At 43.6% G+C, this 16,633-nt stretch overlaps 1 protein-coding gene across 1 annotated transcript; it reads right to left on the bottom strand.

Moving 5' to 3' along the window:
* Positions 1 to 1,170: 1,170 nt before the first annotated feature.
* On the bottom strand, positions 1,171 to 3,865 carry LOC127335989 (5-amino-6-(5-phospho-D-ribitylamino)uracil phosphatase, chloroplastic). Its single transcript, XM_051362726.2, has 2 exons — positions 3,726 to 3,865; positions 1,171 to 2,620 (listed from the first exon to the last, which is right to left on the bottom strand). Exon 2 carries the CDS (start codon positions 2,511 to 2,513, stop codon positions 1,473 to 1,475), a length of 1,041 nt encoding a protein of 346 aa, XP_051218686.1. The 5' UTR covers positions 2,514 to 2,620; positions 3,726 to 3,865; the 3' UTR covers positions 1,171 to 1,472.
* Positions 3,866 to 16,633: the final 12,768 nt, after the last annotated feature.

The following is a 16,633-nucleotide window of genomic DNA, read 5'->3' as shown; positions in this document are numbered from 1 at the left end:
TATTTCTGTTTGAATTCAAATACATTCGATCTTTCCCCTGGGCTCGCCGCTGGGAAAATGAGTCTCCGAAGACCAAGTTTTACATCCATCCGGCGCTAAATAGCGTCGGATTTCGGCCTAGGGAGCCCCAACAGCTAGAGATGCTCTTATATATTACTACCTTCATCCCAAAGCTTAAGGCTTATATTTTTTTTGAAAAGTCAAACCAAGTAAAATTTGACCAAACGTTTTGAACAATCTATCAAGAAATATAATATTTTGTAGATAACATAAGAAAAAATATTTTATTATCTATTTAATGATATTAATTTTGTATTTTGCATGTTAATGATTTTTGATAAAAGCTTAGTCAAACTTTCTAAAAATATTATAAGCCTTAAACTTTGAGATGAAGGTAGTAGAAGTTTAGCACCGTGTGTGGTCTGTGTTTCAACACTCGGCACTCGAAGAGATCTTTACAATGGCATGGACTAAGTTAGTTGGAGTGCACAGAGTTATCATACTCCCTCCGTCCCATGAAATTTGTTGAAGATTTGTAAAAAAATTAATATATCTAAACACTAAATAGTACTAGATACATTTGAATTTTAACAAATTTCAGACATATTTTATGGGACGGAGGAGGTACATGGATGGTACTATGATCTTCAGGTCGGCTCTCCAACACCTGAAATGGCTTTATTTTCTTTCTTGTACGACCTTTTAATACTTTTGTGGATATGTGCATCTTACCAATGCAGATGATGGTGCAAATTCTTAGCGCCTATCACCTTGATGATGCCCTTGGAGCTAATAAAATCTTCTTTTTTGCAAAAAAATAAATTATAATCTTGTTTTATCAAAAAAAATGAATATTGATACCAAAGATATAAAGAACTTCCGCGAAGAATCCGAATCATGTGTGCCAGCAAGAACTCCGGAGGAATGACTACTGCGATTATACCTGATCACTTGTTCTCTACAATGAGCAGCAGCTCACTATCTTTGATCTTGCATGGCAGCAAATGCTTGTTTCGTAAAAGTAGCCATTCGGAATTATGAAGCTTTATAACAAATGTAAAAAATGTACTTCAGTTCTTTATCTGAACAAATCCTTACATCCATTTTGAAGGGGAAATTAAATTTTCAAGCCCAGTCGTTCAGCTCTTTCCAGCACAAAATACTCCAGCATTAATCTCTAAAAAACTAGAGGGATATAATTAATATAACAGGTAATATACATACTACACATGCAAAAGAGATACAAGGTGGAAAGTTTCTTTGCTTCCAACTCCTCTCTGATGATTAAAAGCATCTAAGTCACATGAGTTCCACTGTTTCAGTTATGCATTAGGAGAAACCAAGAGTGAACGCAGGCTTCTTCATCCTGATCTGCTGCACTACTTGGTCTGTTGCAAAATTGTAATGCACTACTGAAGTTACTACATAATTATAAGTACTACACATATTACCAGACAGTGCCACCAGAAACATCACTCCTCGACAACGATCTCCATGTCCATGTCAGATCGTCCACCCCTGCTCCCAAGAACCTCCCCATTGGCAAGCCTCTGAAGGTCAACAACAGAGAGTTGATCAAGCCATCTCACAACATGGTTTGCTGCATGAAGTTCATAGGCTGGGTGCCGGCTTGCAACCGCCACACACCTCATCCCAGCAGTATGTGCAGATTCTGTTGTCAAGTTTGAGTTACCCATCACAAGACAAGCATCAGGCTCCAGACCAAGTTGCTCTGCTGCAGCCTCAAACATCTCGCCCTCAGGTTTCCCTCGGCGGAAGTCCTCTGCCGCCACTACGACATCAAAGTAGCCCTGCAGACCAACAGCTTTGATCCCTTCTTCCAGGCTTGTTCTTGGGCGAGAAGCCGCGATCGCTATTGGAATGTCAAACTCCACAAGGGTGTTCAAGAAATCGAGAACGCCTGGCCGCAGCTGGTAGATCCTGCCTCGGAGTTTTTGGTATATTATCTCCTTACGTGCTGCCAACCTTTTAATTTCTTTTGGATCATCCGACCAATTTAAGACTTCTGAGATGGCCTGATCAGTTCTCATTCCCTCAATTTCCTTCAGCACTGCATCTGGAGGAAATGACTTTGCCTCCTCCAGTGATAATACATACCACACCCGAGGCTCCAAATCTGGATCATCATTCTCCACTACAACTCCCTCCCACTCCAAGATCACACCAAACCTAGCTGCCACGGTTCCTTCTGTTTGCTGTTTCTTCTTTGCAGCTGATCTCTTAACCCTTTCTTGTGATGCCAACAGCCAGCTAAGGCTTTCAGGGAGCCTATGAACTAATTTGTAAAACACGTTGTCTTCTTCATGGGCCTGATGGTTCCTCTTGAAGCCAGTTGCATGGGGCTTGAGAAGTGCCATCTTCATCCTCATGCTTTTACCGCAACATTTTGCAATTGAATGCATGTTCAGTGTGGAATGAGGGTTAGTCGGCCAGCATTTTCTGTACCGTTTGTGAATTAGCTGGCTGTCGAGCAAGCTGATGGATGAGATCATTGCTTTAAAGTCCTATGTACTTCCACTGAAATAATCAAGGGTTCTGCAGCAAGGTCGAATCAGTTCACGTGTGACTGGTCAATGAGAAACATAGCAAAGCACTTCACCTGTGTTAAGAACAAAGAAAAAGGTATAAGCGCCAACTGCACAAGTAAATTATAGGTAGCAGTCAGGGTGTGGAAAAAACTGAAACCGCTCGGACCACTCAGACCGGCTAGTGACTCTGTAGTTCTATTTCTTTCACAAATCCAATCTAGACTTTAGAGTTGGTACAAAATTTTGATCTTGCGGAAACTGGCCAACCCGTTTTTGCACAGGCTTAGGAGCAGAGAAGCCCGTTAACATCAACAGCTCAGCCTGAGTCGTTGGGCTATTTCTTCGGTAATGGGTCTGAAGTCCAACTGGGAGGGATGGTTTTAGTTCCATTATTTCTTTACCTAGATTGGTGTGTTCGTTTTTTGTAATCCAGTTCATTCTTGCAGTGTTAACTCCCCTGGAGACACTCAGACACTTCTCTAAATTTTCCACTCTCAGCTTACATAATGCAAGAAAGAAAAGAAATCCAGAGCCCCAAGTTCTGCAATCACCCTACCATATTATATATTCATATGGTCCAAAATATGAACCGAAAGTTGGCCTTGAAAAAAACTACTTTCCTTCAGTACTTGACGGTGCCTTTTGCTAAAGAGATGCATATGCATTTTTAGGCAATCTTGCTGTTCGTGCAATGCAAAATAGTTCAGTTAGTAGCATAAAAGGGGGGATAAGTACTCTGCCTAAGCTGCTATAAAATCCTCAAATGGCAGTGCTAGCTTCTCCTACCAATTTTGTTTATATCCATATACACGGACCAAAACATTCCGAAAGTTGGCTTGAAAAGACTACTTTCCTTCAGTACTTGACGGCGCCTTTTGCTAAAGAGATCCGTATGTAGTACTAGTGTTAGGCAAATCTTGCTGTTCGTGCACGGCGAAATAAATCACTTTTTAAAGATATTTCTCGGAAATAAATCACTTTACTAGCACAAAAAGGGGGACAGCTACTCTGCCTAATTTCTTCTAGCAAGCCGATGCAGCATTACACGATTATTAGGTGATACAATGAACTCCAGTTCTTAAGCAAGAAACGGCAAAATGTGAATGGCTCTTCAACAGTGCTAACTCAAGAACGCGGAGCAAATCCAGGAGAAGAAGAAGGGGAATCTTTGCTTACCCGATGGAGATGGAAGAACAGGGGGCGGAGGAAGAGGAGCTGAAGAGAGCATCTGCGGGAGTGGGGACTGGGGAGAGTGGAGAGGAGGCGGCTCGGTCCGCTGCGCTTCCCTTGGATTGGATGGTGGAGATGGCCTCCCATCCGGATAGGCTAATGCGGCCGGCTGCGGGCCGCGGCGGTGTGTCTTCCATTTTTTGAGGAAAATGTCTTCCATTTTATTACCTACGGTCGCTTCGTTTTTAGGCAGTGTTGTGTCAGCCTATGCAAGACCAAATGTACTTCTGGTATTTGTCAAGTTGAAAAATTAAATTTTAATTGATTTAATTAAGAGGATTGAGCATACTCCATCCGTTCAGATTTTGTGATTCAGTACTGCAGTATTAATACCTCAGTTGGTAGACCGTGACAGCCCAACAAGACCGGGCCAATTCGTTAGCCCAGGTGGTAGAATGGGCACGTAAAAATGAAATTTGTACATAAATTTTAATATCTAATGGGCCAATTTGTCCTAGAAAGATGTGGCCATGACCCGGTATGGTCTTCAAGACGGTCCGCCAGTGCTTGCCCTACTGCAACGAAGTATTCAGGATTCAGTCTGCCTCGAAGAGACTCGTGGGGTGCAGCAAAGTCTATTGTAACATCTCAGGATTAGAGGGTAAAAAGGAGAGAATGCATATGCGTACATTGCATTCATGAATAGAAAATTTGAGAAATTTTCGCACTTTCAAATAAAACTTATCATAGTGAGTGAAGTTTAATTTGAGTTGACGGAATTGAAGTAGCAAGTCTACCGCTATAAAATTCAATGTGACATATGCCAAAACCTTGTTTTGGATAGAGAGGTTAGATCAAATGAAACTTGAACTATTACCAGATCTTCTAAAGAATAAGAATATGTTATTCCTTGCAACAACATATGGATACCTATTCAACTACAAATCAAAGAACAAGAAAGAATTGAGAACTGTTATTGACTTATCTTTTTCATGTATTTCACTAATACATGTTCCTACCATGATCTTCGTGGTATATATATATATATATTTCAAAATCTTGAACACATGACAAAGACATCAACATAAACCTTGTATATCCTACTTTTCTCAATTCAAATCTATCTTCATTAAACCTCTGGGAAGGGAGGTAACAATCCATATCCATATGATCACCTCATCATCTCTTGAGTATACTCTTAGGTTATTATTCAAGTCACTTCCAGGTGAGCAAAGTCGTTGGTATTAACCTAGCCATGTGCATCCAAAATAGTACAAGAGAAGAGCTATATCATAGTTGTTCAACCAGCACTTGATCTGGGAGGTGAGAACCATAGTTCATTATTGATACCTTAGGAAGGCTATACCATGATCATCGCAAATTGGTAATGATTATAAACTCTAAGAACTTGAAGTAAGAAGCTACTGAGAATAAGATGATCATGTATGTTGCGTGATTATACTTTGGAGATATAAGAGAATGAGATAAATCATAATATGATAAGCGAAAATGCCTAGTTGAACCGGCGGGCATATAATATGCTCCTCGTGGAAAGCGGTCTACCATTGGCCGAGGTGTACGGTGGGCCCAATGATACGTTACAAACGTATCTATAATTTTTGATGCTCCATGCTTGCTTTACACCAATTTATATATGTTTTGCTTACACTTCGTTGCACTTTTATATATTTCCCGGCACTAACCTATTAACAAGATATCCCACTGCCAGTTCCATGTATTCTGTTGTTTTGTATTTCAAAAAAGTTGTACAGGAAATATTCTCGGAATTGGAAAAAACAGAAGCCGAAGTTTATATTTTACCGTAACGAAGACACGGATGGGAGACAAAGAAACGCCACAGGACGGCTAGACCAGCCCTAGGTGCGGCCCAGGTCCTGATCGCGCTAAGGGGTGGTGTGGGCCCCCCTGGCCTCCACCGACCTCGCCCTTTCGCCTGTTTATTCATGATCTTGGAAAAAACTTAAACACGTACCCGATCCTCCATCCACGAAAAGTTCCGTCGCGGCCGCCATCGCAGACCCTAGCTCGGGAGGGTTCTGAAGCTCTTCCCGGCACCCTGCCGGAGGGGGAGATCATCACCGGTGTTGAGGGTGCTCCTCGGCAATGCCCTCCGATAGGGGCTTAGGGTTGATGGAATCCTGCAAGCTGACACGAGACATCGGTACACAGACAAGCGGGGAGAGCGATTTACCCAGGTTCGGGGCCCTCGATGAGGTAAAACCCTTACGTCCTGCCTGTCTGTTCTTTGATTATGATGAAAACAGGTTACAATGGGGTGCCGAAGTGTTCGGTTGTGATCTCGTCGAGATGGTGATTGCTAGGGTAACCTAGTTCTAAGCTTCTGTTGGCTAGTATTGCTAGGATTGATTGTGTCCCCCGATAGCCCCTCTCCTGGACTTTATATAGGAGGCCAGGTCTCGAGAGGTCTAATCGAGTACGACTAGGTTTACAGTAGATCTATCTCTAAAATTTCCTTGTTCGGCTCCTTCCGTGCCTTGTACTTCAAGAAACCTTCCGATGCACCGTCCTAGTAGCCCATCTTCCCATCGGGTACCTTCATGGGCTTCCAGTTGGGCCGCGTAGGGTAGAGCAACATTGGTTACCCGATGGGTAATGCCCACGTCAGTAGCCCCCGAGTGTCTAGCCAAAGATAGTTCGGGTAGAGACTAGAACATGTCTTCTTCCGAAGTCCTTCTCCTTGCTCATTCTTGCATTTCTTCTGTCTTCTATTTTCTATCGGGTGCGCATCAGCGCTCCCGATGGGTGATACGTCTCCGACGTATCGATAATTTCTTATGATCCATGCCACATTATTGATGTTATCTACATGTTTTATGCACACTTTATGTCATATTCGTGCATTTTCTGGAACTAACCTATTAACAAGATGCCGAAGTACCAGTTGCTGTTTTCTGCTGTTTTTGGTTTCAGAAATCCTAGTAAGGAAATATTCTCGGAATTGGACGAAATCAAAGCCCAGGGGCCTATTTTTCCACGAAGCTTCCAGAAGTCCGAAGGAGAGACGAAGAGGGGCCACGTGGGGGCCACACCCTAGGGCGGCGCGGCCCCCCCCCCTTGGCCGCGCGGCCCTATGGTGTGGGGCCCCCGTGCCGCCTCTTGACCTGCCCTTCCGCCTACAAATAGCCTCCGTGACGAAACCCCCAGTACCGAGAGCCACGATACGGAAAACCTTCCAGAGACGCCGCCAACGCCGATCCCATCTCGGGGGATCCAGGAGATCACCTCCGGCACCCTGCCGGAGAGGGGAATCATCTCCCGGAGGACTCTACGCCGCCATGGTCGCCTCCGGTGTGATGTGTGAGTAGTCTACCCCTGGACTATGGGTCCATAGCAGTAGCTAGATGGTTGTCTTCTCCCCATTGTGCTATCATTGTCGGATCTTGTGAGCTGCCTAACATGATCAAGATCATCTATCTGTAATTCTATATGTTGCGTTTGTTGGGATCCGATGAATAGAGAATACTTGTTATGTTGATTATCAAAGCTATGTCTATGTGTTGTTTATGATCTTGCATGCTCTCCGTTATTAGTAGATGCTTTGGCCAAGTTGATGCTAGTAACTCCAAGAGGGAGTATTTATGCTCGATAGTGGGTTCATGCCTCTGTGAATCTGGAGGAGTGACAAGAACCACTAAGGTTATGGATGTGCTGTTGCCACTAGGGATAAAAACATTAGTGCTATGTTCAAGGATGTAGTCACTAGTTACATTACACGCAATACTTAATGCAATTGTCTGTTGTTAGCAACTTAATACTGGAGGGGGTTCGGATGATAACCTGAAGGTGGACTTTTTAGGCATAGATGCAGTTGGATGGCGGTCTATGTACTTTGTCGTAATGCCCAATTAAATCTCACAATACTCATCATGATATGTATGTGCATGGTCATGCCCTCTCTATTTGTCAATTGCCCAACTGTAATTTGTTCACCCAACATGCTGTTTGTCTTATGGGAGAGACACCTCTAGTGAACTGTGGACCCCGGTCCAATTCTCTTTACTGAAATACAATCTACTGCAATACTGTTCTACTGTTTTCTGCAAACAATCATCTTCCAAACAATACGGTTAATCCTTTGTTCAGAGAAAGCCGGTGAGATTGACAACCTCACTGTTTCGTTGGGGCAAAGTACTTTGGTTGTGTTGTGCAGGTTCCACGTTGGCGCCGGAATCCCTGGTGTTGCGCTGCACTACATCCCGCCGCCATCAACCTTCAACGTGCTTCTTGGCTCCTCCTGGTTCGATAAACCTTGGTTTCTTTCTGAGGGAAAACTTGCTGCTGTGCGCATCATACCTTCCTCTTGGGGTTCCCAACGAACGTGTGAGTTACACGCCATCAAGCTCTTTTTCTGGCGCCGTTGCCGGGGAGATCAAGACACGCTGCAAGGGGAGTCTCCACTTCTCAATCTCTTTACTTTGTTTTTGTCTTGCTTAGTTTTATTTACTACTTTGTTTGCTGCACTAAATCAAAATACAAAAAAATTAGTTGCTAGTTTTACTTTATTTGCTATCTTGTTTACTATATCAAAAACACAAAAAAAATTAGTTACTTGCATTTACTTTATCTAGTCTGCTTTATTTACTACTACTAAAATGAGTAATCCTGAAGTTGAAGTTCGCACGTTTAAGCAACGAGGGGGAGAATGTTTGAGAGATGCTTGGTATAGAATTAGCGATGCTCATAATAGATGCACTAAGAAACACTCCACCATTATTTTACTCAGGAATTTTTATGTTGGCATCTCTAGCTGGAATAGATATGTTCTTGATAGTCTCGCAAAAGGTGACTTCCTAAGTACTCCTGCATTAGAAGCTAGCTGCATTATTGAGAGTTTATTTGGAATACCCCCTGTTGATAAAGTTAAAACTGAAATCTCTCTTGAAGATGTTATAAAAAAAATTGGAAACCATAGAGAAAAATTCTCCAAGTATTGAAGCTAAATTGGAAATATTACTTGATAAAACTGATGAACTTGATAAATCCTTAGGAGGAATTGATGAAAGAATTAGTGTCCTAGGAACTAGTGCTGTCCATGATGATCAAATCAATAGGATTGACGAACTTGAAAAAGCTATGGGAACCTTGGGTTCAACATTTTCTTCTCTTAAATATAAGGAGAAAGCTTATGTGGGTAAGGAGCAAAAGTTTATGTATGTTTCTAAAGTGCCTAGACCAAAGAAGTATTATTATAGGCCTAAAATTGACAAAGCCCTTAGTACCACTATGGATGGGGGAGCTCATGATAACAATGCATCATCCTTTGATAATACTTGATACACACTTTCTGCGCCTAGCTGAAAGGCGTTAAAGAAAAGCGCTTATGGGAGACAACCCATGTTTTTACCTACAGTACTTTGTTTTTATTTTGTGTCTTGGAAGTTGTTTACTACTGTAGCAACCTCTCCTTATCTTAGTTTTGTGTTTTGTTGTGCCAAGTTAAGCCGTTGATAGAAAAGTAAGTACTAGATTTGGATTACTGCACAGTTCCAGATTTCTTTGCTGTCACGAATCTGGGTCCACCTCCCTGTAGGTAGCTCAGAAAATTAAGAAAATTTACATGCATGATCCTCAGATATGTATGCAACTTTCATTCAATTTGAGCATTTTCATTTGAGCAAGTCTGGTGCCATTTTAAAATTCGTCAATACGAACTATTCTGTTTTGACAGATTCTGCCTTTTATTTCGCATTGCCTCTTTTGCTATGTTGGATGAATTTCTTTGATCCACTAATGTCCAGTAGCATTATGCAATGTCCAGAAGTGTTAAGAATGATTGTGTCACCTCTGAATATGTTAATTTTTATTGTGCACTAACCCTCTAATGAGTTGTTTCGAGTTTGGTGTGGAGGAAGTTTTCAAGGATCAAGAGAGGAGTATGATGCAACATGATCAAGGAGAGTGAAAGCTCTAAGCTTGGGGATGCCCCGGTGGTTCACCCCTGCATATATCAAGAAGACTCAAGCGTCTAAGCTTGGGGATGCCCAAGGCATCCCCTTCTTCATCGACAACATTATCAGGTTCCTCCCCTGAAACTATATTTTTATTCCATCACATCTTATGTGCTTTTTCTTGGAGCGTCGGTTTGTTTTTGTTTTCTGTTTTGTTTGAATAAAATGGATCCTAGCATTCACTTTATGGGAGAGAGACACGCTCCGCTGTAGCATATGGACAAGTATGTCCTTGGTTTCTACTCATAGTATTCATGGCGAAGTTTCTTCTTCGTTAAATTGTTATATGGTTGGAATTGGAAAATGATACATGTAGTAATTGCTATAAATGTCTTGGGTAATGTGATACTTGGCAATTGTTGTGCTCATGTTTAAGCTCTTGCATCATATGCTTTGCACCCATTAATGAAGAAATACATAGAGCATGCTAAAATTTGGTTTGCATATTTGGTTTCTCTAAGGTCTAGATAATTTCTAGTATTGAGTTTGAACAACAAGAAAGACGGTGTAGAGTCTTATAATGTTTTCAATATGTCTTTTATGTGAGTTTTGCTGCACCGGTTCATCCTTGTGTTTGTTTCAAATAAGCCTTGCTAGCCTAAACCTTGTATCGAGAGGGAATACTTCTCATGCATCCAAAATACTTGAGCCAACCACTATGCCATTTGTGTCCACCATACCTACCTACTACATGGTATTTTCCGCCATTCCAAAGTAAATTGCTTGAGTGCTACCTTTAAAATTCCATCATCACCTTTGCAATATATAGCTCATGGGACAAATAGCTTAAAAACTATTGTGGTATTGAATATGTAATTATGCACTTTATCTCTTATTAAGTTGCTTGTTGTGCGATAACCATGTTTACTGGGACGCCATCAACTATTCATTGTTGAATTTCATGTGAGTTGCTATGCATGTTCGTCTTGTCTGAAGTAAGGGCGATCTACACTGAGTTGAATGGTTTGAGCATGCATATTGTTAGAGAAGAACATTGGGCCGCTAACTAAAGCCATGATCCATGGTGGAAGTTTCAGTTTTGGACAAACATCCTCAAATCTCTAATGAGAAAAGAATTAATTGTTGTTGAATGCTTAAGCATTAAAAGAGGAGTCCATTATCTGTTGTCTATGTTGTCCCGGTATGGATGTCTAAGTTGAGAATAATCAAAAGCGAGAAATCCAAATGCGAGCTTTCTCCTTAGACCTTTGTACAAAGTGCATAGAGGTACCCCTTTGTGATACTTGGTGAAAGCATATGTATTGCGGTGATAATCCGTAGTCCAAGCTAATTAGGACAAGGTGCGGGCACTATTGGTACACTATGCATGAGGCTTGCAACTTATAAGATATAATTTACATGATGCATATGCTTTATTACTACCGTTGACAAAATTGTTTCATGTTTTCAAAATCAAAGCTCTAGCACAAATATAGCAATCGATGCTTTTCCTCTATGGAGGACCATTCTTTTACTTTCAATGTTGAGTCAGTTCACCTATTTCTCTCCACCTAAAGAAGCAAACACTTGTGTGAACTGTGCATTGATTCCTACATACTTGCATATTGCACTTATTATATTACTCTATGTTGACAATATCCATGAGATATACATGTTACAAGTTGAAAGCAACCGCTGAAACTTAATCTTCTTTTGTGTTGCTTCAATGCCTTTACTTTGAATTATTTCTTTATGAGTTAACTCTTATGCAAGACTTATTAATGCTTGTCTTGAAGTGCTATTCATGAAAAGTCTTTGCTTTATGATTCACTTGTTTACTCATGTCATATACATTGTTTTGATCGCTGCATTCACTACATATGCTTTACAAATAGTATGATCAAGATTATGATGGCATGTCACTCCAGAAATTATCTGTGTTATCGTTTTACCTGCTCGGGACGAGCAGAACTAAGCTTGGGGATGCTGATACGTCTCCGACGTATCGATAATTTCTTATGATCCATGCCACATTATTGATGTTATCTACATGTTTTATGCACACTTTATGTCATATTCGTGCATTTTCTGGAACTAACCTATTAACAAGATGCCGAAGTACCAGTTGCTGTTTTCTGCTGTTTTTGGTTTCAGAAATCCTAGTAAGGAAATATTCTCGGAATTGGACGAAATCAAAGCCCAGGGGCCTATTTTTCCACGAAGCTTCCAGAAGTCCGAAGGAGAGACGAAGAGGGGCCACGTGGGGGCCACACCCTAGGGCGGCGCGGCCCCCCCCCTTGGCCGCGCGGCCCTATGGTGTGGGGCCCCCGTGCCGCCTCTTGACCTGCCCTTCCGCCTACAAATAGCCTCCGTGACGAAACCCCCAGTACCGAGAGCCACGATACGGAAAACCTTCCAGAGACGCCGCCAACGCCGATCCCATCTCGGGGGATCCAGGAGATCGCCTCCGGCACCCTGCCGGAGAGGGGAATCATCTCCCGGAGGACTCTACGCCGCCATGGTCGCCTCCGGTGTGATGTGTGAGTAGTCTACCCCTGGACTATGGGTCCATAGCAGTAGCTAGATGGTTGTCTTCTCCCCATTGTGCTATCATTGTCGGATCTTGTGAGCTGCCTAACATGATCAAGATCATCTATCTGTAATTCTATATGTTGCGTTTGTTGGGATCCGATGAATAGAGAATACTTGTTATGTTGATTATCAAAGCTATGTCTATGTGTTGTTTATGATCTTGCATGCTCTCCGTTATTAGTAGATGCTTTGGCCAAGTTGATGCTAGTAACTCCAAGAGGGAGTATTTATGCTCGATAGTGGGTTCATGCCTCTGTGAATCTGGAGGAGTGACAAGAACCACTAAGGTTATGGATGTGCTGTTGCCACTAGGGATAAAAACATTAGTGCTATGTTCAAGGATGTAGTCACTAGTTACATTACGCGCAATACTTAATGCAATTGTCTGTTGTTAGCAACTTAATACTGGAGGGGGTTCGGATGATAACCTGAAGGTGGACTTTTTAGGCATAGATGCAGTTGGATGGCGGTCTATGTACTTTGTCGTAATGCCCAATTAAATCTCACAATACTCATCATGATATGTATGTGCATGGTCATGCCCTCTCTATTTGTCAATTGCCCAACTGTAATTTGTTCACCCAACATGCTGTTTGTCTTATGGGAGAGACACCTCTAGTGAACTGTGGACCCCGGTCCAATTCTCTTTACTGAAATACAATCTCTCGTAACATCGTTTCTACTGTTTTCTGCAAACAATCATCTTCCACACAATACGGTTAATCCTTTGTTACAGCAAGCCGGTGAGATTGACAACCTCACTGTTTCGTTGGGGCAAAGTACTTTGGTTGTGTTGTGCAGGTTCCACGTTGGCGCCGGAATCCCTGGTGTTGCGCCGCACTACATCCCGCCGCCATCAACCTTCAACGTGCTTCTTGGCTCCTCCTGGTTCGATAAACCTTGGTTTCTTTCTGAGGGAAAACTTGCTGCTGTGCGCATCATACCTTCCTCTTGGGGTTCCCAACGAACGTGTGAGTTACACGCCATCAATGGGAGTAGCCCCCGAGTCTAGGTACGGATGCTTGCAATCCGTGCGTAGACTCAAGTTGTACTACTCGAACATTTTCTTCTGCTAAAGCTTTTTCCTGCAAGTCTTTGTAGTCCATCCGATACATTTTTCTTTATGCAAGGGATAACGAATAACGTGCCCAACTTCTGTTGGTTAACTGCCGAGGGCAAAACAGCGTTACCCTACGCAGAATCAAGTCCCCGGGCATGATCCTGGAGTGCGAAAAAAGTTTTATCGGGTGCGTGTTCAGCGCTCCCGATGGGAGTAATCCCCGAGTCTGGGCACGAACGTTTATGTCCGGGTGTAGACTCGAGTCAAGTTTTTCCTTCGAACCTTTATTCTATCGGGTGCGCGTCAGTGCTCCCGATGGGAGTAGCCCCCGAGCCTAGGTGCGGATGCTCGCAATCCGTGCATAGGCTCAAATCGATCACCCGATACTTTCTTATCTCTTCGTATGCAATCATTCTCCATGATGTCATTGATGACGTTTTTCTGTCCCCTTGATTTTGACTGATAAGACACGACCTGCCAGCCCTGTTTTCGAGCGATTTCTGCTCCTCTTTACACGGTTAACGAGGAACCTCCTCGATTTCCGCAATCATTAACTGGAGAAAAAGCCCATTAACAATACGAAGCCTTCCTTAAGTTCCCCAAGAGATAAAAATCCCTATCATTCTCCTTCATTCATCTCTTTGCCGTTGTTCTTTTTCTCCTGTTCACAACCGCTCGCGCCGCCACCACTGTTTTCCGATTTCTCCCAGATCTCGCGATGGTGAAGAAGAAGATCCCCAGCGCCGCCGCCAGCTCGTCGAGCGGAGGTGCCGCCGCCAAACCTTCCTCGATCCTTTCGAAGGAAGGCGCCCCAAGTGCTCCTCCCCCAGCTCCGGTGCCGCCGGCGCCGCCGAGCTCAGCAGCTAGGCCCGGTGATTGGATAGCTTCGACCGTCACCAAGCGTGATGAAAAGAGATCCCGAAGCCTGGGATTGATCTCCTCCGATGAGGGAAATGTGATCTTTCTAGGTGCGATTTCTCGACCTAACCCCCCCGCCGGATTTACCGTGATGTTCTTGTCATTCTTATACCGAGGCCTTTCGCTTCCTGTTCACGAATTCCTTCTCCATCTCCTGCGAACTTACGAAATCCAACTATGGCAACTCACTCCCAACTCAATCCTTCATGTTGCTGTGTTCATCACCCTCTGCGAAGCATATCTGGGCGTTGAGCCTCATTTTGGGTTGTGGAAAAAGATCTTCTACGTGAAGAGATACAGCAGTAGCAATGGATCTTTCGTCACCGGAGGAGTAGGATTTGTAGCTCGTTCGGATGTCAATTACTTCAATTTCCCAATGAGAGAGTCCGTGCAAGGGTGGAGATTGAAATGGTTCTATATCAAGGATTCCTTGTCACCCGAATCTCAGCTTCCACGCTTTGTCGATATCCTTGAGGCCAAGCCTAAGAATTCCTGGAAGAATGTTCTCTCTCCCGACGAAAAAGTAGCAGCCGACGAATTATTTGCCAGATTCCTTCGGATCAAGGAGGCTGACGGGCAAACCATGGTTGGCACCGAGGTAGCGGCAGTGTTTCTGAAACGTCGAGTCCAGCCAGTCATGGCTAGGGTTCGCCCAATGTGGTTGTACTCAGGTTTAAAGGATGAGACTAGAATTAACGCTGCCGAACTATCGGAAAAAGAACTGCTCGATGAAGTCCGTCGCCTCACTTCCTTTAGTCAAGAAGACTCGATCCCATTGATGTCCCCGTATACTCCTTTTGATGCCGATCATCCACCACCAGAGGTAATTTCCCCCCTTAAATTCTTGCTATACTGCTATCGACGTCTATCACTGTTATCCTCATCTGTCTTTTCTTCGACAGATCCTTGTAGCCTTCGAGGATTTACATAACTTGCCAAATGACACTTCCGAAGGAAGAGGCTCTTCAGAACCCGTTGATTCTCGTACTGTTGAGCATATAAACCCATCAAGCGATCATGATGACCCGATAAATTCTGAAACTGCTCATGCCAATCTCCCCCCCATCAGCCGGTGAAACTTGCGACACAGAGGGATCAGTGCGCGATGATGACGCTGATCATGGTGCCTTTGTTAATGCAGCTGTGGAAGAGATCAGGGCTCCACCTATGAAGAGATCAATTGGCGGCTTTGCCGATGAAGATGATCTCCTTGATTTGTAAGTGTTTATTTTTTCTTCTTCTTACTATTTTCAGCTTCCTGATCTTTTCACATTTCTCCCATAACTTGGACGATCACATCTTTCTTGTAGTGACGATGGTTTCATTGAGCCTCCACCCAAGAGGGTCAGATCTGACGCTGTCTCGCCAACCGCCGCAGCTTCCGAAGCTTCGGCTCCTAAGGTGGCTCCCACGGCGCAAGCATCGACTGCCTCCTCCCTTTCCAAAGGGAAAGATGCTCCTGTTGCTGCCACAGCTCCTCCTTCTGTAAGTCTTTGTTGAGCTTGACAAGAATCTTTTGGAATGTGTCTTTGCCTAACGATCTTTGTAAAACATTCCCTTTCTTCAAGGATCTACGAGGTGTGATATCCTCTCTAGAGGCCTTCGCCTCTCAATTCACCTCTCTGGAGGCGGACAAAATTCGGCTGCAGGAGGAAGCCAAGTCTTCCTCTTCAAAGTTGGATGGCGCCATCAAAAAGGCCGCCGTAGCTCGCCAGGAGGTCGACTCCCTGAAAGAAGAGCTGAACAAGCTGAAGGAGAAGCTGAAGGAGGAGGAAGCTCGGTCGGCAGAAAAGGATGAACTCCTTCGTCAATCTGCCTTGGCCCTACTTGGTAGGTTCCTACATCCCTTGCAGATTATTACTTTTTATGGATCTGCTTCTTTGTCAACGATATCCTTTAATTTTTCGCAGAAGCCGCCAGCATCCCTGCTACTGCCTTGGACAAAATTCCGAGCAATTCCCCAGCAAATGGTGTGTCGACGGTTCTCGCCGCCCACCAACTTACTCGGGAGCTTCTTGACAAGGGGAAGGGTGCTCTGACGCGGATGCATTCGATGATATTCCCCAAGGCCAAGCAGGAGAAGACTCTAGGGCAGCTGATTGACGCCTTCGCAGTCGACACCAAGGAGGTCATTGAGGTATTCAAGCGTACCTCGCGTACCTATGGTGCCCTTCTTGCCTTCCAACTTATGATGGGTTATGGCTTTAAGGCCGACATCGAAGAAATGACTAAGGAGCTGCCGAAAGAGAAAGATGGACAGTTTGTTAACTTAAGCGCCTTTACGGCGCCTGCCCGTACTTGTGCTTGTCAGCTCCTTGATTTAGTTTCATCAAGAAAAGCATCGGTTGGCCCCAGCCTGTCGACTCAGACTCAGGCTCCTTGATTGTTGTAACACTTTTATCCTTGGGCTAGTA

Source organism: Lolium perenne, chromosome 2 (genome assembly GCF_019359855.2).
Source record: "Lolium perenne isolate Kyuss_39 chromosome 2, Kyuss_2.0, whole genome shotgun sequence".
Lineage (NCBI taxonomy): Eukaryota > Viridiplantae > Streptophyta > Magnoliopsida > Poales > Poaceae > Lolium > Lolium perenne.
Note: the sequence above shows the minus strand (reverse complement) of the source record. Positions and strands in the feature narration are given on the sequence as shown.

What these genes read in the sequence shown, in the direction of transcription:
- LOC127335989 (XM_051362726.2), bottom strand. Translation starts at nt 2,513, where the DNA reads ATGATCTCATCCATCAGCTTGCTCGACAGCCAGCTAATTCACAAACGG.